The 23,856-nt window shown below is 42.5% G+C and overlaps 1 protein-coding gene and 1 pseudogene across 2 annotated transcripts; both read right to left on the reverse strand.

Moving 5' to 3' along the window:
* Positions 1-4,189, reverse strand: LOC149857664 (macrophage migration inhibitory factor). Its single transcript, XM_090063150.1, has 3 exons — positions 3,944-4,189; positions 1,388-1,560; positions 1-262 (listed from the first exon to the last, which is right to left on the reverse strand). The coding sequence occupies exons 1-3, from the start codon at positions 4,049-4,051 to the stop codon at positions 196-198; spliced, it is 348 nt and encodes a 115-aa protein (XP_089919276.1). The 5' UTR covers positions 4,052-4,189; the 3' UTR covers positions 1-195.
* A 4,565-nt stretch (positions 4,190-8,754) lies between these two features.
* Positions 8,755-23,469, reverse strand: LOC149857665 (macrophage migration inhibitory factor-like; annotated as a pseudogene). Its single transcript, XR_016444176.1, has 3 exons — positions 23,223-23,469; positions 9,766-9,938; positions 8,755-8,820 (listed from the first exon to the last, which is right to left on the reverse strand). The product of XR_016444176.1 is annotated as a macrophage migration inhibitory factor-like (transcript).
* Positions 23,470-23,856: the final 387 nt, after the last annotated feature.

Below are 23,856 nucleotides of genomic sequence, written 5' to 3' on the forward strand. Positions count from 1 at the left end.
TTCCTTCCAGACCTTTATTAACTTTCTACAGGTAGAAAACAGAGGAATGTGCAAGCACTACGTAGAGGCGGTGGTGAGGGACCACAACTCGGTGAGAGGACGTTTCGTGCCACGGTCGCTGCGGGCAGGCAGGGAAGGGGCACGTCCAGGAGCAGCCGTCCAGCTCGGGGTGGCGGGGGCCGAGGGGGGGTCGCCCTACGCGAAGGTGGAGCCATTCCAGCCCACGTTGGCCGCGTTCATGTCGAAGAAGTTGATGTAGACCCTGCAGGAAAGGGCAGAGGGACATTGAGAGCGTGATGGCATCAGGTAACCGTCACCTGCAGGAAAGCACTTCCTGTTCAGAGGAAGGCATAGCCATGAGGGTTCAGAAATGATGCAAGGAAGGAAGGATTCCTTGGGCCCCTTTATTGGACCATTCAAACACTCATCTAACTTAATCCCAACTATGTGGTTTGTCCAATAGGAGAGAAATCCTTGCCTCCATTTAAAAGGGAATCATTTCGAGTTCTCCTTTTTTAAAAAGATTAAAACCTGTTAGAAACAAAGAGGTCTCAATTAGTAAGCTTTGGCATAAGCCTAGAAACTTCACTTCCTTTTACATGCCTGCTCAAAGCACTAGTTGATCAGACACTAGAGACCTGAGTATGGCAAGTCTCGCACTGTGTGTGAGAGAACACCCATCACCTAATAGCACATCTAGGTGAGGAGGTGGCACCTCTTGGAGCATGACAACTTTTGCAAACACCAAGCCAGCTTTTTAGGCCAGCTCTGCAATTGCTTTTCTTCATCCTCCAGTCCCACAAGCACAGGGAGCAGCAGTTTTCTCTTGCCAATTGGTACTGAGGAAGGATGCTCTGATCTCATTATGGAGTAGCAGAATTGCACTGGATTGGGCCTCTGTACCCGTAACCACCAACCTTCTACTGCTGCTTTTTCCTATCTAGTGATCTCCGTTCACATCAGGAGACAGAATATCATACCTTTGAACATCATCTTCCAAGCCCAAGAGTGAGATTATACTAAACTGTAATCCTAGAAGGCTGATACTGTTGACTTTAGCTGTATAGGGGTTTACCCCAGAACTACAGATCCAGAACAGTTCAACTCAGGAAATGAGCACACTTCAACTTTTGTAACAGGGGCATCTCTACATAGAAGCTTGATAAGATCATTTAATGAGAGCTGCCAAGCTGAAGAATAAGGGGCTCTGACCATTTACAATATTTTAGTGAAACTGGAGGGGAATGTTACTGGAAAAAAAAAAAAAAAGATCTAGGTTGTTAAAAACACAAGACAGAGACATACAACCAAAGAACATAAGAAGGGGGCCAAAAATAGCATTTTCAGACAAGCTGATAATAGGCCCGCTGCTGCACTGAAGCCTCACCTGTCTGCAGGTACATGCAGCTGTTTGGTGAGCAGGTCACAAATTATCTTCGTATAGTTCTTGTTCTGTTGCCCTCCTATCTTGCCAATGCTGTAAAGGCTGCAGAGAGCACAGGGATCTGTGGATCCCCCAAAGGACATCAGCTGATCAGGTACAATGTGCACTGCTATGTACTGTGAAACAAGAGAAAGAATGTTATTGTGTAACAGTCTTCCTTTGCTTGATCTGTATATGTTTTGAACCCAAAGAACAGACTTTTTCTAGAATTAGTTACTGCAAGCTAAACCACTTAAGTTACATGTTTCTCAAGCAGCTCTTGCAGTGTACCTCAGGCATGCATACAACTGTGTGTTGTTCCTAAATCACTTGAGAGAGAAGTTATCTGCCTTCCACTGCCAAGATAGTGGTCTTCCTAGTATTTGTAGGAACTATAGAAGGTGCACGTGGTGAGGACCTTATATAGCAGGTCAAGACTAACTAGGTGCATTCAGATGAGTATGGCCATTTGGTATGTGGCAACACAGACATGTCTGCAGTGCCACATACTGTACAGTCAGATGTTCTCTGTGCTGCAAGGGCATGCTTGCCCATGCATGCACTGCTCGGTTTTATTTTTTTCATGGATTTTTTTTGACCCAGGGTCAAAAAAAAAAGCAACAACCCACACCTATGGAAAAAAACCCAACAGAACAGCACATGCTTGGGCAATGTGCACTACTGAAAAGCAGAGCTGGGCTGCCCAGAACTGTGTTCGGCTGCAGGCCAGGCTCTGACCAGCAGGATCGCTGCAGCTGCAGCCCTGGGAGGCCCTCAAGACCCCAGACAAAGCTGCTGGGACCAGTCCAGCGCTTGTCCCAGCCTCTCCTGCCCCTGGGGTAACTTGCTGCTTGCCAAAGCATGCGTGGCACAGGTGTTCCCCAGAGACAAGTAGCTATAGCACAAGGTGCACTGCTGCTACTTGTCCCCAGGGAGCTAAACGTCCGCACTCATCTGGAGGCACCCAGTAAGTTCTAGAAAGGAGGCTGGGCTTGCAGGAAGCAGTGACAGTGCATTGCAAGAAATGTTTCAGTGCAAGGCGTGCATAGGTCAAACTTGTAGACTCATTTCAGAACCTTGTATTACTCTGCATACACATTAGGGCAAGTCTTGTGACTAACAGGAGTGCAGAACTCAGCAGCTTAATACAAGCAAGCCATCCAGCAAAAATCTCCATTAGCTGGTCAGTGTGCTTCTGTTAGCCCAGGACATGTCTCTCAAGCAGCTGTGGTGCGATTTAGCGTGGGGACAGTGAGCTCAGAGATCTCCGTTCTGTTGTTGTCTTTGCCATTCACTGGCCTCGTGTACTCTAGCCTGTCTCTTCAAATTTTACGCTGGGGTGACTCTCTTTGTTGGCACATCAGGAGTCACGCCTGAGTGCTAGCATAGACTGGATGCTGGCATTTTCATCATGTCATCTTCTAACCCTGCATGTAAGAGGTGAAGGTAACAGGCTGAGATAGCTCCATTGATGGAAACAAGCATGATATTTGAATTCAGTGCCAGCATGGACACATTACTTTATTTACAACCTTGGAAAATAGGCAGACAAGGTTCTTGGGTAAATGCAATACAACCAACACCCCCAGCCTTGGACAAGTCATTTAATATCTCTCCAAACTTTTGCTTTTGTCCCATCTGCTAGCTGGGAGCCAACCAGGCTCCTCCACTTTTGTCAAGTGGTCTTAGGGGTCTCAGCAAGGCCAAAGTATTTAGGAAACACTTTCCCCAAAGTAAAAGAATCTGTAACTGTTTCTTTTTAAGATGAACTCCCTTTGCAAAACCATGTTCCTTCTACCCGTATTCCTATGCCAGACCATTTCCCCAACTCACTGGCTTATACTGCAACCCAAATCAGTGAGAAAAATGTGACCCGACAGAGCATCAGTCTTCTATCAACATCCCTCTGTAACAAAAGCTAACTCTGATCCTGCTTTTGCAGATGCTAGAGAGGAAAATACAGCATGTGGGGAGAGCAGCCAGCTAATTTCTGTTGCTCATCCACTTTATTTGCAAGATGCAAGTTCCTAATTTGCACCTTTGTTAAGTTGAAGGGCTAACCAGGCCAGCAGAACTGCCCTCCTCTCCCCACGCAAAACTTATCTGCTAGAAATGAGAGAAACCCAACTGTATTTGCTTTTCAGTAAGGCGTGGATGTGGTAACCCAGCTGCTGCAGCCCAAGGCGCAGCGAGAGCTGGGCTTTTCTCCCAACCAAGGGCTTCACTTTGCAGCATCGCTCGTAGACGTCTGCACTTGTCCGGCTGGAGGGGGGAGCCGGCCCTTGCCAGCCCCGCGGCTGGGCCCAGCGTGGCGCGGGCGGGCGGGCTCCGGCTCTGCGGCGCCCTCTGCGGCGGCAGGGACTGAGCTCCTCTTGCTGGGGGAATGAACAGCCTGAGGGTTACTAGTGGATTATATAAGGCTTTTTTTTTTTTGGGTCAGACGGGACAGATGCGGGACGCAGCCAAGGCTTCAACCCCCTGGCAGGGGCTCTGCGCTGCGCCCAGCCCGGGTGCACTCACCTGGGCCGGCTTGCCTGTAGCCTTGGCCAGCTGCTGGGTGAGCTCCCCGGTCAGGCTCTCGGGCACCGCATCCTTGCTCACGTTGGTGTTAATGCAAAACATCGGCATCTTGACCCTTTACCAAGCACCTTCCCCCGCACTCGTGCTCCGGCCTCCTCCGCAGCTGCAGCAAAATGGAGCTGAGCAGCCCGGGGCCGGTCCCTCTCTTTCCCGTGTGCCCTGAACTGCAGCACATGTGATCCGAGCTGGACCAGATTCTTAAAGAGACAGCAGCATCCCCACGTGGGGGCAGCGCCAACCCCGCCTCGAACCGCGGAGCCAGCGACGAGGTTTCACGCGTGCGCGGTTCGTCCCCGCCCGCTCCCGGCGCCCCTTTCACTCGGGGGCTCAGTGCGCGGGGGGCTCGATCCTGCCGCGCCCAGGAGTGCGGAGCTTCACTGGGGGAGAGGTGCCGGGGGTTTGTGGAGATGGGCACAGACCAGGCTCTGGTTCCCCAAATCCAGGGCCTCTGCAGTGGGAGTGCGAGCAGCCTGTTCTCCTTTCCCAGGGGCAGCATAGGACTAGGAAGCCCAGATCTTTATTGCTGCCCTGCTGTTTTTCACGGCTGCACAGCAAACCTCAGCCCAGGCACTGGGGTTTTTCCATTTGAAAAGGGAACAGCGATCTAACCCCTCGCTCATGGAGGAGAAGGGAGGTCCTTGCCGGGGAGGGTAGGGGCTGTGTGCTCCTGCGCACGTCCGCAGCTTCTCCAGCCCTCTCTGCACCAGTTCAGAGAAGTCACGTAGAGCCGGGCCACAGAAAACCAGGCCCATCACCGCCCTCCGTCTGCCTGCAAAGTTACATCTCTCTCTGTCTCCTCTGGTCCTTCACCCCTGCCCTTCGGTGGTTCGTTGTTTTACTTCAGCAAATAGCCTGAGCCTAGTTGACTCTTAGGTTTGCAGAAAATCAGCAATGTAAACAATTGCATGCAACATAAAAGTCTTACTTTTTTCTTTAGGAGATGTCTGTATTTGTATGAACGAGCCAGAATAATTTGGGACATAACAGCAAGCCTGCAGGATCTGGAGCAAGTATTGTCCAAGTCCATTCTTTTTAAAAAATATATTATTACTAGTTAATTATACTAATTTTTAGAAATAACAGAATATCCATATTATTTCTTTGGCATACAATTGCATGATCCTACTGTCTTCCCCTGGGGTCTGTCAACCCCAGTGCTCTAGAACAGGGTTTCCAAAACTGGTATGCAAGACACCTCTGGGGGGCACATGGGAGAAATTGTGTAATGGAGGATTTAATTTTCATTATAATAATATTTAGCATATAAGAATCATAGAAAGTTAGAGTTGGAAGGGACCTTAGGAGGTCATCTAGTCCAACCCCCTGCTCAAAGCAGGACAGTCACCAACTAGATCATCCCAGCCAAAGCTTTGTGTAGCTGGGATTTGAAAACCTCCAAGGATGGAGCTTCTACCATTTCTCTGGGTAATCTGTTCCAGTGTTTTACTACCCTCCTAGTGAGAAAATTCTTCCTAATATCTAACCTAAACTTCCCTTGCAGCAAGTTGTTCCTTGTTCTGTCATTTGCCACCACTGAGAACAGTCTTGCTCCATCCTTTTTCAAACCTCCCTTCAAGTACTTGAAGGCTGCTATTAAATCCTCTTTGTCTCCTTTTCTCTAGACTAAACAAGCCCAGTCCCCTCAGTCTTTCTTCATAAGTCATGTGCCCCAGCCCCCTCACCATTTTTGTTGCTCTCCACTAGACTTTCTCCAATTTGGCCACATCCTTTCTGTAGTGGGGGGCCTAAAACTGAACGCAGTACTCCAGATGTGTCCTCACCAGTCCTGAATAGAGGGGAATAATCGCTTCCCTTGATTTGCTGGCAACACACCTATCGATGCAGCCCAGTATTGCCATTTGCCTTCTTGGCAACAAAGGCACACTGCTGGCTCATATTCAGCTTATTGTCCACTGTAACCCCCCAGTCCTTTTCTGTAGAGCTGCTTCCCAGCCAGTCAGCCCCCAGTCCATATAGGTGCATGGGATTGTTCCATCCAAAGTGCAGGACTTTGCACTGTTCTTGTTGAACCTCATGAAATTCCTTTTGGCCCAATCCTTCAATTTGTCTAGGTCATTCTGAATCCTAGGCCTATTCTCCAGCGTATCTACTACTCCCCCAGTTTGGTGTCATCTGCAGACTTGTTGAGGGTGCACTCTATGCCATCTTCCAGGTCATCGATGAAGACTTTTAACAAAACTGGCCCCAGAACCTGCAAGCCACAATCACCACAGTGCCAAACCTGGATCTGGGTGGAAGTGTCAATGGTGAGCGGTTCTGCCTGGACAGAAACCTCACAGGTGCAAGCAGAGGCAGTGACAGTGGCTCTGGCATTGCAACATCCTCCAGCCATTTCCCTGGGTCTCTTAATCTGCCTTCTTTCTCTTACTGCTCTTCTTCCAAGCAGACCTTCCCTAGCAAAACTTGCCTGGAAGCTGACCTTTTTTTGCTTGTTGGCCCCAAAGGGTTCCTTCTTTTCCTGCTTCCTCACACCAAGCTGGAGGGCTTGCCCTTCAAAAAAGGTGCGTATGTGTGTGTGTGTGGGGGGGGGATGACATAAATTGGCCTAGGACCTGGCCTGCAAACTGCTTACTATGTATAGTTTGATCTCAAAAACAGGGCTTGCATTTTCAAATTACTAAAGCTTCCCATACGCTTGTGTAACTTGCTGTGTCAGTGAGTGGTCCACTGTTGAGCTTCATTTGTACACAGTTTTTTAGTTATTCTTTTTCTGGATACTGAGCAGTTCTTTTAAACTATGACACGGGCCATCTGTTCTTTCCTAAGCATGACTATATATTTTAATAATACTGGTAATAATGAATAGCTTGGGAAGGAATGTGCATTATAAGCTAAGGTGCAGGAAGCTTGAAGCTTTACAAAAATGATCAGGTTCCATGTTCCAATGTCATATCAGGGCCAAAAGGCAGGCAGAGCCCCCAAATCACTTTTTGAAGACATTATGGAGGACTTCAGCAATTACAAAAGGTTTTAACTTGGTTTATGACATGGGGCCTCTTAGAAACCTATACATTTCAGGACTGCAGATCATCAAGATATATACCTGGTTAATTTTTTTTATCTCTTACTATCCCAATATAATAAAGGTGGAATGCTTTCTGTTAAAAAGAGTATTGGTAAATTTTAATTTCTGTTAAAAAGAGTATTGTTAAATTTTCTTTTTTAATTCAAATAGATTTTCACCAACTTATCTCTTAATAGTGAAACACTGATCATTTTATGGGGGGCTGTGGGTTTTCTGTGTCTAGGGAAGCAGGACACTTTGAACATTATTTGGTAAATAAATAGGATTGCATCAAAAAAAACCCTGTGTTTTGTCAGCAGTTACTCTTCCTATTGAAAACAACCCTAAATGCTGCTCAAGGGACAACAATATACAGTATAAGTCAAATCTATTCCATGCTTATCTGGTCGTGAACTCACACATCACTCTACCGGGTATAGCTCTTTGATCACTGTAGTGGCTTTTAGCTTAATTGCTCTCCACAAAAATGAGGCTGGGGACACAGCATCATTGTTTGAATGCTGTGGTTGCAATTTGAAGGCAACCTAAAAGACACAACCCTGATTTAGTTCCCTATCTTGGGAGAGGCACTGAAGTTATTCACTACCTGAGAAAGCTATCTGTGCAGTTAAAAGGGAGGCTGAAATTGAGTTGGATCCAATCTTCCTATATTACTTTTGATGCCAGGGTGACCTCATCTGATCAGGGTTTGAAAGATTAACATTTACATGGTACATCTTTCTTCTATAATTAATACATCAGTGTGAACACTAGTAATGACTTGTTGTGCTTCTCCCACCGTCTCTTCTGAGTCTTGCTCAATGCTTCATTGTTACAGCAAATTGGTCAGTTGATGAAAAGGGGAATGAAGACTGGGTTTTTTCTACTTACTTGATATTCTATATACTAGCATCTGGTATTCATCTCTTGCAATAGGGAAATATTTGCTACATACTGGGCACGTCTACACATGCCTCTTAAGCAAGCTTAGCTTAAAATCACTATTTTTAAGGGACATTAAGGGTGTGTGTCTACATGAGTGTGCCCTTAATGTACCTTAAAAATGGCGATTTAAAGCAGTGTGAGCCTAAATTTGATACCTGCCTAAAGCAGGTATCAAATTTAGGTGTAAATATCTAAGTTGTATTAGAGCACATGTAGATGCACTAATGCACCATTAATGTGTATTAGTGCATCTGCATGTAAGCTAATGGGACTTAGCTATTTGCACCTAAATTTAATGTGCCTTAATGCGCATTAGTGTACCTACATGTAGATGCATGCCTAAATTACCTTAATGCGCCTTAACTTCTCAATTCACCCCTCCTTAAGTTCTGTATCTCAAGTCCAGTAAGAGGCACCTTCGGTCCAGAAAGGTTGAGAACAATGAGTAGAGACCAAGCCAGTGTCACCTAACCCTACTTACAGTAAGATTACACAGACAAAGACCATATCTCCACATCTAGAGCATGTGAAAGTATGTCTGCAACTTCCCATTTCTCTTAAAATTAAGTGAAAGGCTTGCACCCATGGTAGTTTCCCCAAGTCTTTACTTATTTTCTATAGGTGGGTCATGTATGTGTTATAACAGCAGTAGGTATGCATATCAAGTAAGGAGCCATTGGTTCTCGAGTCTGCACAGGCCTGGAACTGTGGTGAGCACAGTCACGAAACTAAGAAAGTGAATTTCCTCGCCTTTCACTTTAAAGCAAATAAGGCACTCGCCTTATGCAAAGGTGGTGCTATTCCAGCCACACTGGCAGCACTCACTTCAAAGTAGCAGATGTAGGTTCTGAAAGAGAAGAGAGAAACACTCTCCAGCTTTGTGGAATTCACTTGGCAAAACGTGAATATTTGCAGTCAAATACTCCTGCCCCATATTCCTTAAGAAGTTGTCTACATTTCACTGTTCTGTAGATTTCATTCTCCTTCTCAAGAAGTTGTAGCAGACATTTGCCACCGTTACATATTTTTTTCTTAAATTCCCTGACCGTTTGTGCTTTAAAATTCTCTTTTGCTTTCCTCTCTCTCTCTCTCTCACCCTCCTCCTTAGGCGAGTGTTTTCAGAATTTTATATTTTAAATAACAAAGTGACATTGGTGATTTTAGTGTGCTTTGGAAGAGCAACAGAAACACTTCTTTAAATGGAAACCTTTTAAAGCTAACTTTTCTGCAATATTTATTTGCACCTTAGTTCAGCATTGGAGTGCTAGCAAATAAGCACCCAAAAATATATTTGATCACAACTGACTACTGGAAAAAACAGACAGACATCATAAGTAAATTAGATTTTCAAATTACTTGTAGGTTCAGTAATCTGTATGATTGTAATGTGTTTATACAACATCTAGAACAATGAAAACCCTAAAATCAGTATGACTAGTAGTAATCACTTGATTTTTCAAATGTTTTTTAAACTGACGTGTTCAACTTGCTTTAGTTTCAGTTCTTATTTTATCCACATCATCAGTTCTGTTCTCTGGTCCATGTCAGGTTATTGTGTCTGGACAGCAGTTTGTGTTCACATCAGAAATCCATGGACACCCCAGACAGCAATAATAGTTTAACTGGGGTCCTCAGAACCAAACCTAAACCCTCCTAACATTTAGGTTAATGAAATATATCTCTTCCTATTTTTAGTTTACATTTGGGTTTATAAGAATTGGGGTTTTTGGTATTTTCAAAGAGGTTGTTAAAATAAAAAACCCAAATTAGGCTAATTGTTTTGTAAACTTACCTGTCTACAGGTATTTTTAGACGTTTGTTCAGCAGGTCACACAACAACTTCGAATAGTCCTTGTTCTCCTTATCTCCTATCTTGCCAATGCTGTAGAGAAAGCACATGGCACAGGGGTCTTGGGAACCACCAAAGGCCATCATCTGGTCAGTGGACACCTTTATCTGTCTGTACTGTCAGAAGAAGAAGAAAAAAGTGTTTGCTTTTCTTTGTCATTGCTGGAGAGTTTTTCAAAGGCATGAATGACACCTGGGTGCCAAAGCCTCATTGAAAGCCAGTAGCAGCCAGCACCTACCTGTTGTTTGTACCTCTCCTCAGCATAATCTGCGTTTTTCCTCCCTCCTTGGTTTATACATACAAAACTCATAACGGCATTGCTGCAAATCATCCAGTAGGACAGTTATAAACAATGCAGCTTTTGGCTTAGGAAACACTAATTTCAGCATCTCTTTGCCATTTGCAGAACTAAGCTGCTTTTAATGAAACAGTGACATGACATCATGTAGACAGGCTGGGGTACCTGCCTAGAGAGGTAAGATTTCTGGAAAGCCATGGAAAAAAAAAAAACTTTTTCCAGAAAAAAATGGAAAATCTGGGAAAAATAGCTAATCAGTCTTGTTTTCTGAGCTATCACTATCAGCAGTTTCTGCGGCTTCTGATTGTTCTGATTCTTCATTTTTATCATCTTCATGGACTTCTGAAAACTGAAGGTTTGCCTGAATTGAGACAAGCTTCTCTACTCTTTCACATGTTAGTTTATTTCTTGATTTGGTATGAGTATTTCCAAACATAGACCAGTTTCTTTCACATGCTGCAGAAGATGGAGGAATCTGAAGCAAGCAAGAAGCAAGAGGAGTCAGAGGCTATGTTGTGCAAAGGCCTTGCCACCATGTTGCAGGAGGAATATGCTTTATAGAGTTCCAGGATGCATTCCTGGACCAAATACCTGAAGATGTTCTATATTTTGCAACATTTGAAAGTACTTTTCCGACATCAAGTCCTAAGTGTGTTGCTTGTTTAGTAATCCAGTCAAATGCAGTAGCAATGCTATCATCACTAACATTTCTGCCTCTGAATCTTGGATCCAGAAGCTTTGCAGCAGCATGAATTGATTGGCAACAAAATTCTTCCCATCTGTTAATAAAGTCTTTCACTTTTCTTCTGTACTTGTAAGCAGAGATACATTTAGATTCTCAGAAACAGTTGATTTTATCTGGGCCACTTAGCAATGAATGTCTGACAAAAGTTCACTGTCTGATTAAAATGCAGTGATTGCTGAAGAAATTGGCTTTAGAATCTTCAGGGAGTTCTGCAGCTGAACCCAAAAGACATCCTCATCAAGTACAGTGTTCCTTACACCTCTGGGCACTAAGATCCTCAATTATTACTATTTCTTGAAGATCTTCTTTGTTTTTAGTAAACTTTCAAATGAGATCACCACTCCACCCCATCTAGTTTTACTACAGAGTTTGAGTGTCTCTATTTGATTCTTTGCATTCTTTTCTTCCTGCTTCTTCTTAAAGACTGCAGCTACAATATGAGTAGCTTTTACATGTTTTATAACTTCTCTTGCTCTTCTGTAGATCTTTAGCAGAGTGTCCAACTTCATGACATCATTAGAAGCAAGTTTAGCCCATGGGATGCACATCCTATAGCAGTAATATGTGGATACTTATCCATTATGATCTCCCATGCTGCTTTCATGTTGCTTGCATTGTCAGTCAGCAAAGGAAATACTTTACCACTTCCAATCTTCTGTAGGTCTTCACATATTTTACTGTTGATATACTTTGCAGTATGCCTGTTCTCTTCTGTTTCAATGCTTCTGTAAAAAAACTGGTTGAGGTTCTGTTACCACAAGGTTTATGATTCCTTTTCCTCACACGAGTCCATCCATCTGTAAGTACTGCAAGACACAGTGCTTCATTAATTTTTCCTTGCACAGATTGCATTACACATTCATATTCTGACTCTAAAAGAAGCTTGCTCAGAGAATGTCTGCTGGGCAAATAGTATGATGGTCTTATTAATTTAAAAGCTTCCTGCCAGTATGCATTTTCAGTTATTGACAATGGCATCCCAGGAGAATATATTGCTCTTGCAAGAGCTTGGTGAATTTTTTCCTCATCTTCATGTGTCATCTTGTCTACAAATGAAGCTATTGAGAGTCTTTTATATACAGTTGGTTGCAATGTTTGGTTACTTGAGGATGTTGATTTAGCAACCCTTTGTGATGCTGATGTTATAGAAGAAGAAGAAGAAATAGCAGCAGCAGTAGGAGGACTTCTGGATCAAGAACATTGGAAAGAGCTACTTGCACTTTCATCATCATGACCTACCTCCTCCTCACTTACACCTATGAAGGATTTTTTAATGTCTGCAGGACACTTCTTACATACTAGGATGTGTTTGGTCATCCCAGTAGCATTTGGAAATGCATATTTCATTTGACAGTATTTGCAAATCACATTTTTTTCTCAATAATGTGCAGCGTGGAAATGCATCCATATGCTAGAAATTGGTTGCACCATTTTGCTGAAGAGGAAAAAAAAAAATGTAATCTAGTGGCTGGCTTGCATATATAAACATGAAGCTACAGCATGAACAAATTTAGTAATGGATGGAGGAGAGTTAATTGTGAACAACTTCCCTGCCCTGCAGACCTCACCTCACTGCTAAGGTTGGGTGATTTGTCACAAAACATCAGATTAGTAGGAATTCAATTATGAATGACATAGGTTATGAAAATATACTAATGTAGTTAAAATATAGTTTAATGTGCTGAATTCAGAGAAATTCAAACTCATACCTTTCAATAAAGAAGTATACTTTCTTTCAGCTCCTTTGTGCTGCTTCTGTATTTCTGTGGATCTCAAGGTCATAGGGCCAAGAGGAGGCAGGTTCCTTCCAACTCCAAAAGCTTTAGATTTGCTCTGTCTCCTCTCCTGAGGCTTTTGAGCAAACAGGGCAATAAGCTCCTTGTTTCTAATCTCTACAGGAACAAATGGATGCTGCTGCCAGTGTCCACTCCCAGCCCTTTGAGGCCAATCAGGAGGACAGGAGCAGATCCACCAACCTCTAGATTGAAAGTTAACAATAGAAAAGTCCACAAGCAAAGAAGGCACTGAATCCTTCTTTATTCTCTTGTGGAAATGGCAGTGCCTCCTGGGGACAGAAATGCATCTTGCTTTTGCATTTGGGAGTTGTACTGTACTGCTTGTCCTTGGTAGACAGGAATTGTAATGATCTGATACTGTCTTACATAAAAGTCTTCCTCTTACATAGTTATTAGAAAATATTTTTGTGGAGTAAAGGGTAGCAATATATGAACACTTTGTTTTAAACATTTTATTCATCATTCTGAAAGAATATATTTCATAAGAGGTTTTTTCATTTTTCCAAAAATGTTCAATTTTTCAGGAAAAAAAAATCTGTTTTTTCCCCAAAATTTCTGGTGTTTTTCTGGGCCTTCACATCTCTCCGCTGTGTGATACATTTTATCTTGGTTGCACTGCAAATAAGCTCCATGATTTGCTTGTTACACCTGGTAACATAGTTCCTGTGCCTCCACTCCTATGGGTACCCCCATAAGTATTCCTTATGTATCTACAAAGAGATGAAGTACACTTTGATGTAAGAGTCAAGGTCAACTTCATAATAGAGAAAATGTTTGGCAATGAACTCTGGGAACAGATGTCATTCAGGCCAGCAGTGAAAAAGACTTCTTAGTAATAAGTGGATAAGTGGTAGTGTAAGACTGATGTTGTAGCTGTGATGGTCCAGTGCAGGAGACAAGGATTTCTTAAAATGATATCTTTTGTTCAATCAACTGTGTAGTTGGGCTATTTAGACAAGCTGTCAAATACAAGAGATTCTTTGATAAGAATTAGACAAGGCGGGGGAGTATTTAACAGTGCAAGTGCCATTACAGGCAACCCCTGCTTAGTGCTTTTAATTGGTTCCTGAAAAAAACGAGCGTTAAGTGAAACCAAAAGTATTTGATGACCCAAGATGGTGGCTGCAATTGTTTTTAATGACCAAGATGGTGACCGTGAGCATTATAACGAAAACGCTAAGTGAAATCAGGTATCCATTTTTAAATGAGTGTTATAGTGAAACAGCATTAAGCAGGGGTTGCCTGTAGACCCAGATGGGTATTACTAAGTTTCAGTAAGTTTTTATGATGTGTTTAGGCTCATGCAAAGCCAGGAGGAGACTTCTTTATACCAAAGTGTGTGCAAGTGCTGCAGCACCGTAGTCCGCATGTGGGAGCATGATTTTCCAACATAGGTGCATGCAAAGAATGCCCAGAGTAGTCTTATGTCAGTGCACAGATTTTGACTTCTGCAAGATTAGATTCACTTGTGCATAGAGGAAATGCATGAAGCTAAGCACCCAACATAGGGTTTTGGTGTGAGGCAAGTGGGGTGTAGCCTTATGTCTGCCCTTTATGTGGTGACTGCTTGCAGGAGGGATTTTTAGAAGTGCTGGGTGCTGGCTTAATGTTGTTCCCCCTCCCACTGGAATGAGTTCTGAGCACTTTTGGTAATTGTAACTGTAACTCCCTATGTGCCAGTGTGAAATTTGGATTTCTGTCATGTTACTATGCTTAAGCAATGGGTGTTTTCTTTAAGAAATGCAGACTCCTTGGGGGTCTTGTTGAACTATACTGCATATGATATTCTCTTATAGTAGTGGGGTCTTGGAGCCTGTATTTAAAATCTAAGTCACAGCTTCTATGCATAGTCACAATGCTCTTGCCGTACATTCCAGAGAGATTTTGCACCTCACTGGTTTCTATTGCAGCGTTATCTAATGATGTAAATGTGAGCTGACAGCATGAACTCTAGATCAACACCCCTCATTAAACAAAATATAGCTTAATTCTGTTTTTGTGCATGATAAGGGGAAACAAAGAGAAACATATTTCTGTTAATATTCATATACAAGCTGCAATTTTACTGCTGTTAACACACAGTGTCAGATCCAGGCATGGTGGAGTCAGTTTCTTTAGTGTCCATATGCTTTTCTTTCTTTCTTCCCCATGTTCATTAGCAGTTCATCAATGGAACTAGTAGCAATTAACCCACAAGCTTTTCCTTGAGCACATCTCTAGGGAGACTGGACAATCCCTGTCAAGGCCTCTTTTTAACTCTTATGGCAGAGGTCCTCAGAATATGATCTGTGAATCTGGGGTGATCTGCAAGGATGTGGTAAGTGGTTCACAGCTAGTTCATAGGCCACATTGAGCTCTGTGAACCTTTTATGGTGTTTTCAATTAGAAGTTGGGTGACAAGGGTCCATCGTGTTCTGAGGGTTTTCAGTGGTGTCTTGTTCCAAAATGCTCGGTAAAGATGCTCTCTTTGTTCCAAAGAATATGCTAATGACAATCATGGATACATGTGCACTGTGCACCACAGTATAGCATAGACATACCCAAGATAGGTCTAAAGGAGCTAGCCCAGGTATCAGAAGCAGCCTATCTGCACAATCACAGGACTCCACATGGACTACTTTACTCTGCTTCTCATGGGGCATGTCTACATGTGAAATTAATTTGACCCAATAAACTCCAGTGCATATCATGCTGGAGTTTATTGCTCCTGGGCACCTTGTTTACATGTGCACCTGGGATCACAGTACATTGAGCCAGGTTGGAGCAGCTCTGGCTGGCAGGAGGCCTGGGGGGTCAGCCTGCCAGCCTGGGGTTGTTCCAGTCTGGCTCAGTGTGTTGCGGAAGGGCTGGCTGGGGCATGAGAGTATTTCAATGCAGGGCTAGCTGGCAGGCAGCCCCTGCATTGAAGCACCGTCATGTCCCAGCCAGCCCTGTCAGCATCTACACGTGTGTTGTGGTGGTGGTGGTCTTTACTCCACTGTAGGATTCCTTGCATTATTCCTTGCAAATTAATTTACTCCAGCCTAATAGCGTTACATGTGTAATGCTGACATTTTACTGCAAAGCTAATTAATCAGTAAATGTCTTGTGTAGATGCAACCATGTAGAGTTAACTGGGTATCTGAAGCAATCTGATTGCAGCAGCATGGAGTACCCTCCAGGGTAAATTAGCTTGTTTGGATCTTGGTGCTTCAAGGCTTTGACTGCCTCCAGTACTTGAGCTAGCTCAGGTATCTACTGCAGCATGCATTGTGAATATATTCTTCACTGAAACACAGGGGGCAAAAATGCCCGTTACAACATATGCATACCCTTTGTCACAAAGATGTCTGATGCTTTATTCTAGTATTCCAGCAGAGGGAGACTGTTTGAAGTAATGTGACCAAGATAAAAAAAAATTGTTAAAATCCTATCACAACTGAAATTATTTATCACTGGAAGTTTGTGCCTCTGGGGGAAGCTGAAGAATGCTGTGCTGCCCTGGAACTAATCTTGCAAAAGTCACTAAAAGCCAGATTTTTAGACACCTCTTAATGTGAAGTTAGGTGTTTCATAGTGTTTTTAAAAATGCCTATGTGCCTGACTCCCAATAGTTCCATTGGCATTTTGGGATGGTTTATTATTAAAAATATGAATGGTCTATTTTATTCTATTTATATCTTGGAAAATTTTTGTTAAAACAGTTTTTCAGGAGATAGAAAAGTGAAAAAGGTCTTTGTTATAAGAGAAAAGGGTGAGGTCTGCGAGGAAAATATGAATAGTTTAGGATGTAATGAGAGTGTATTAAAATAATTCCAAAGATCTTTATGGAGCTGTAAGAGGTGTGAACTTGGCTCATTGAATTGTCTTAGCAAATAAATAGAAGTCTGTCCTCAAAAAGAAGCTATAGAAACTACAGTGCAAATCTGAGATACGTAACAAAGCAGGAACACTTAATATTACAAGTATTTCAAAAGATATGAAAATATCTAGGCACAACTGTGATTAGTCAATTGAGTTTTTTTCAGAAAGCTATTTATGGAAGGTGGGCTTAGTGGAAAATTACCTGCAGATGGGAGGTGGTCTATCATAGGAGATTTTCACACCTACTGTCTTATCTTGCGATAGACTTGATGACCTAAATATCAAACTGCAAACTTTAAACAGATTATATGTACTCAGACAAACACCTAAGGGATGATTCTGCCTGTCTGTTAGAATATCCAATGAAGGGGGTTCCACAGCCTCTCTAGACATCCTTTTCCTGTGCTTTGCTACTCTCACAATTACATTTTCTTTAATCAAGTCAGTATCTCCTTTCATATAACCTTTTACATATTAGAAGAAACTGCCATTGTGTCCTTTCTCCCTTTTTTTTCTAGACTAAAAAAACCTAGTTCTTTTAACCTTTCTTAATAAATCACTTTCTCCAAACAAATCATTCGTGTTCCAGTAGTTTTTGGATTTTTTTTTGTTCACATGTGTCAAATTGGATGGAGTACTCCAGCATTTAGAAGGGGTGTGTGTGTGTGTGTGTGTGTGTGTGTGTGTGTGTGTGTGTTCTCTCTTTCTTTCTCTCTCTCTCTCTCTTTTTGCAACAGCATCACACTAACTCATTCAGGTTGGGGTCCACTAACCCCCAAAGCTCCTCTGCAGTAATATTGCTCAGGCAGTTCTTACCCATTTTGTATTTATGTGCCTGATTTTTCATTCCTAATTGTAATGCGTTTGCATTTATTGCCACTGAATTTCATTTGACTGATTTGGCATCATTCCTTCAAGTTACTAAGATCATCTTGAAATATGATCCTGTGCGTCAAAGTGCTTGTAACCTCTCCCAGCTTCGTATCACTCTCAAAAAAAAATTGTAAGTATAAACTCTATTCCTTTATCCAAGTCACTAATGACAATATTGATCAGAACTTGCCCACCTGAGATGCCACCACAGTTTATCTAGGGATAGACGTTACACATAAGTCGGTTTAAGATCAGAAACTAGTTTAAACCTGTAACAGAACAAAAGTTCAATACACATAAACCAGTTTCAAAATGGCCAAACCCAGTTTGAGATAAACTTGGTTGAATGTAGTATCAGACTTAAGTGATTGAGCTCAAAGCCAGTTTATGTAAATTCTGTCCCAGACGCCTTCCTGATTTAAGTTAAACCAGAGTCCCCCAGCATCCTGGCATGCTCTCTGTCCTGGGAACTCTGCTCCAGTGAAACAGGGCTGCCTCCACCCCTCTGCTCCCCAGTTGGAGCAGGGACAGGTAGGAGTGACAGTGGCCAATCTTGCGGGGGCACATGCCCCTGGTGCCCGCTCTACAAGTAGCCTATGTTCCCCCTCCCCTCTGCATCTGGCAAGGGGGGGCATGATGGGGCTTATTCTGCCACTTCCCTCAACCATGATGGGCACACCAGCCCCTGTCACAGTTTTTGGGAGCTCTGATTATTCCCTGCTCGGGGACCACAGTGGGGTCTGCCTGCCCTGACTGCCACCGCTGCCACTTGCGCTGTGCCTGGGGCAAATGGCAGGATAAGTCTTCTGCCCCTTTCCTCCAGCATCCCCTCCCTCTGGCGTCCGGGAGAAGGTGGGGGTGGGGGGAGGTGGGCAGGAGGGAGCTTATTCCTTCTCTTACCCCTGGCACAGAGTGAGTGGCAGCGGTCAGGGTGGGCAGACCCAGCTGTGGTCCCCCAGGAGCAGAGGGGGGAAGAACCCCTCTCCCTGCCCCCCTGTCTTAAGGGGCCCTGCCAGCCAGCATCTGCCCCTGCCCCCACTTGGCTGCTACAGTGGTGTGGGGGGAGCGACCATGATGGTGGCAACAGTCCCTGTCATGGTTTCCTGAAGCGCAAGCCCCTTCTCAGTAGGGGGACCCACACTGTTGGGCAGGAAAGCTGCTGTGGAGCGTGGTTGCTTGGGGGGCTCTGGCCCCCTCCGAGGATAGGTGCTGTCACACACAGTCCGCTGCAGCATGACCCCTTCCCGGTGGGGGAATACCCACCCTGCAGCATGGCCTCCCTGCCAGGAAGAGGCTTGCATTCCCCAGACACCATGACAGGGGCTGCTGTCCCCATCAAGAGTCCTGCCCCCTCACTGCTGCAGCAGGGGAGTAGGGGCATGGCCAGATGCTGGCTGGCAGGGCACCTTAGGTATGGGGCAGGGATAGGTGTTATTTCCCCTCCCTTCAGCATCCAGCAGAAGGGGCAGGAGGTGACTTCTTCCACCACTTGCCCCAAGCAAGGAGTGAGCAGCGGCAGCAGTCGGGGTGAGCAGCTGCAGTCTCCCAGGGGCAGTAGGGGTAGAGTGGGGAATAACCCCCATTCCCTGCCCCTTCTGCCTCTGGGCTCCATGCCGGTCAGCATCTGGCTGCGCCCACTCCCTCTGCTGCAGCAGTGAGCAGGGAGCGCGTGATGGACCCTGGCTTGGGTCCATGCCAGTGAGGTAGGGGAATTAAACCCCTCCCTGCGCAGTTCAGCGAAGGCTACTGCCTGGGCTGGCCATGCCCTCACCTCCCCCCAGCACAGCTTCCTTGTAGCTGAGGGCGTGTTCTAGCACCCCCCAGTGTGTGGCCTGTGCAATTGTAGGCATGTGACCTGCATTTCCTCAGTCCACAGGAAATGTCTGTGCAGTTGCAAATTGGTTCAACCTAGGCAAGTTATACTAACCTGCAAAGATTGAATCAACTCAGGCTCCAGCTTTTTTTAATGTCTGTCCCTAGCTTTAGACAGCAAGCCATTAATAACTCCTAGTTGAGAGCACAACCAGTTGTACACGCAAGTTAGGGTGAATTCATTTAGGCTACATTTCCCTAATTTAGTTATTTGAATGTGATATTGCTGAAATCTTTACTAAGTCAAGATATTCTACGTCTGCTGCTTCCCCTCATTTGCTGGGTCAGTGGCTTTCAACCTGTAGTCTGCAGATTCTCTATGTCTAAGGGGTCTGCGAAAGATGACTATGAGCTATCAAAAAATGTGAATACCTACACTTACAATTAAGAGAGATCTGCATCTCCATTCAACATTTCCAAAGGGGTCTGTACCTCCATTCAAATTTTTTTAGGGGTCTGCAAATGAAAAAAGGTTGAAAACCACTGTGTTTGGTCAGTTGCTCCAACAAAGAAATTGGATTATTTTTATATTACTTGACTTTCACATATCCATGTTGTCTATCTTATTATTATGTGACCCTGAGGATACTTATAAATTAATGGCTAAATAATGTTATTGCAGTATCTTTCTAGGGGTCAAAGTTAGGCCGACTGGTATATAATTCCCTCATCTTCTCCAGTCCTTTGATCATTCTCAGAGATGATCACTACAGAGCCAGAGATTGGTCTGGCTAGTATCTTAAGTATTAAGGCTGAATTTCATTTTGGCATCCTATGTCTTAATGAGTAGTATTGGAAGGCTGGTCAACAACTTCCTTAACAGTAGTACAGTGGTAGTACTATCAAATCTAGGGGGTTATATCCTGTGGTCTCCTAAACTGACAACTTCCATTTTACTTCTCATTTTCATTAAACATCTGATGCAACTCCCAGCAGGTTTTTGGTGTTAATGAAGAAAACAGATCCTTGCAAAGACTCTTGGGAGGGACAGTTGTTTTAAAAATGTTGTTTTAGAATCTCTAAATTGGTAATGTATCATCATGGGTCTTTATAAGGTAAAAAGTGCTCATGGATTTGATAATGAAGTAAGCAGAGAGCAGTCAGTACTGGGTATTCTGGCCACTTTTGGTAAGATGTGACCAGAAATTATATACTAAGGTACACTGCACTTTGCTGTCTTCAATATTATGCAAATAAAACAGAATAACTGTTTTAAGGCACTTTCACTCAATCAGCTGTTCTTAGGCCAGCTTTGTTTGGAGGTAGCCAGAATAAATGGATTAGTCTCTGCTTATTTATATTATTATTGATGGTGCATGCTAAGAAACTGCCTTTACATGAGACTTTTAGGAAGTAGAAGGTGGAAGGTTATATTTCATGTTGGTACTAATGATGGCTACAGTATTAGGTGGTTAAATACTTACAAAGCACACACTTTTATTAATGGAGAAAATGCTCCAACTCTCACTATTATATATTCACAGTGAATTAGCCAGCTATTGTAAACATTGTTTCATGGTTTACAGCACTGATTCCAGTAACAGCAAAATTCCCTATCAAATATTGTGAATGTATACTTCATCTTGACTCTTTTTTTTCCTTCACCCATTGGCTCTCTATGAATGAAACACAGTAACAAATTAAAGGCAATCTTGTTGTTATTTGTGGGCTTTTTTTGTTCAAATAGTATCTCTTACCATGAAGGTTCTGCTTTCACATCTTGTTGGTGATCTTGGTGTGCAGCTGTGGAAACCATTGGAGAGGAGATCTGGCATTTTGTTGTATTGTAAAAATGATCTTTGATATAAGAGTTGGTCAAAAATATGCCATTTTCTCCCGCCTCTTGTAGAAGTTTGACTTCATAAAATGATTTTTTTGACAATTTTTTTTTAATTAAAAGGGTTTTTTAATTGAAAATTTATAACCAGTGCTTGGTCTCCTGTTTTTTTTGTTGTTTTGATCACATGTAATATTACTATTTTGCAAACAAAATAACAGCTCTTCCAGTTGCCAGCACATCATACTCAACGCTTTTTCCTTCTCTTATCATCAGCAAAATAGGGATCCTAATGGACAAGTTCTATGCCATCAGTCACACCTATGCTACTTCCTTACCTTTTATGGAGTTTCTACATGCCTAAGGCAAAGCCTCAAGGTTGTAGTTATGTTGCAAGAGCAACATTTGCCTTGCAGGGGGCTGTGTGCGAAGAAAAGAACACATCCTAATTCTAAATTTGACATTTAAAAAAATGCATATCTACCTGCATGTTTTTGTTTTCATTTATTTTGTCATCCCTGTGTCTGGAAGACTGAATTGTGTGTCCTACTGCTACATTCAGATGAGGACCTGACTCAGTCAGATACGTTATTCTGCTTTTCAGGTTGATGTTTCTCATGCTTGTTCTTAGTCACAAATCAAATGTTCTTTTGTTAGATACAATTCTGTATGAATTACTATAATGTAAAAAAGGTATTAGCATCTTCTAAGAAAGTTTATGTTCTTTTTTTGCTCTGTTAACTTTTCTCTTATACTTCAGACTTGCCATGATTAGTTTTTAAAAGTGTAAAAATTGCTTCTGAATACATTGGTGTAAATCAGTGGTTCTTAACCTTTTTAGATTCAGGGTACCCCTCCATAACTTTTTTGAATTTGGTGGCACCGCGGTTGAGAACTACTATTGGTGCTGCCTCATCTTACTGCCCTGATAAACAAGATAAATTCTATGTTTGCAGTCATTAACATCTTTATTTAGAAAGAATTAATAGATGCATAGATGTTAGGTGCTGGAAAGGACCTCATAAGATCATTGAGGCCAGCCCCCCGCTCCACTTGGGCAGGAAATGTATGTTTGAAAATGTATCTTTGAAAAGAATAAATGTATGTTTGAAAATACTATTGGAAGATCACTGAAAGCAGTTTTTAGAATATCGGTGTGCTTTTTTTTCTGAGTATGCATTTTGACCTTCACACAGTATACTGTATTCTGTGGGTGTGTCTACACATTCATTAATATGCTTTTTCTTATGTGCTTTAAATTTAATACCTCTAATGTGAGGTACTAAATAAATGTGCATTTGGCTGCCCTAATGCACAGTAACAAAAGTACACTCTTTTTTAGTGATGCTTAGTGCGCAAGAGCCTATTTTTACTGCACATTAGTGTATTAGCATGTTTTTTATGCAACACTTTAATGTGCCATAAAATAGGCTACTGCACATTAAAGCGCACATGTAGACACACCTAGTTAGACCATTGCAAATCTAGATTAAATTTTATTAAGCCAAAGATGCTGAATAATATGTAGCCCACTGAAACAAATGTTGCATTTATTTCAAGAGTAATCTGTATTCATGGAAAGATTGGCATAAAGATGCTGGGCAACATTCAGAATTAGTGTCAATAGGGAAAATTATAATGATGTTAGAGTGGCACACACAAGTTGTATTTTATTTTTTATCTGAATTTTGCCTTGGTATAGATTTATTTTAATTTGCAATTATCAATTTTTTTCCCAATGCAAAACTTTATATGAATGTATTGTTATAGCCAGGAATTTGAATGCACGTAAGTCAGGAAAGCCTATCATAATTAGAACCAGAACTCAGGACTTTTTATAGTGTATGCATGGTAATTGTGGGAAAATAACCCAAATTTAAAGCAAAATTGAAACATAATGTCAGGAAATCAATTATTGCTTCCATAATAAGTGGGTTGTTATGTCTTTTTGTGAGTCATGTTCCCTGTCTTAAAATGCAATGTGTATTGTTTAGATCTCAAAGTATTTTCATTAAAATGTAGTAAACAAGATGTGTGAAAGTAGAAGGTGTTGAGTACTGTTAATTTTATGAGCAGTGTCATCAGTTAAACAACAGTAGACATTAATTCAGAAAAGACAACACCCAGAGATACCTCACTGTATAATTCATTATGTGTCTAGATTAGAAATAAATTCTTTGAGCCTTTTGTGCTTACCTGTGCCGGTTTGCCCAGTGCTTTTGATAGTTGCTCTGTGGCTTCTCCTAGGAACCCTTCTGGCCTTTATCTTTGCTTACATTTGTGGTAACAGTGAATAAAGGCATCTTTGGATTGAGAGAAAGCTTTGTTTAGCCCTTGTAGTCAGATCCTTACAGAAGCTATTATTCCCTTCTCTGCTTCACAGTATAGGTGTTATGATGCTCACTCTTCCAGAAAAAAGTCCAAACTTTTGGGATCTCTTTAATAGCCAGCAGTTCTTTCCCCACCTCTGACTCTCTCTCACCCATGTGTTAGAAGAGGAAAAAGGCAGTGTGAGCCATCTACTGGCCTTGTTTGTTAATGTAGTTGGAACTGGAGATATATTTCAGTGGGAGGAGATAGTAGTATTTTTCACTTTCCGGTACAGCAAGAATTTTGTTCATAGTTCGAATAGTTGTCCATTTTTGAGTACAGGTATACAGGATAATTATTAAATAATTAAAAATTGAAAAAACCCACCAAAATGTTACAGTAGGTTGCCTTCACAACACTGGTATGTTTATAATGGAAACTGTTTTGGAACTGTAAGTGTAACAACTATCTTATTACACAAACTGGACAGGCTTTCATATAACATGCTCCCAGATTCTGC

This window comes from Crocodylus siamensis, chromosome 9, assembly GCF_052110815.1.
Source record: "Crocodylus siamensis isolate JL-2025a chromosome 9, ASM5211081v1, whole genome shotgun sequence".
Lineage (NCBI taxonomy): Eukaryota > Metazoa > Chordata > Crocodylia > Crocodylidae > Crocodylus > Crocodylus siamensis.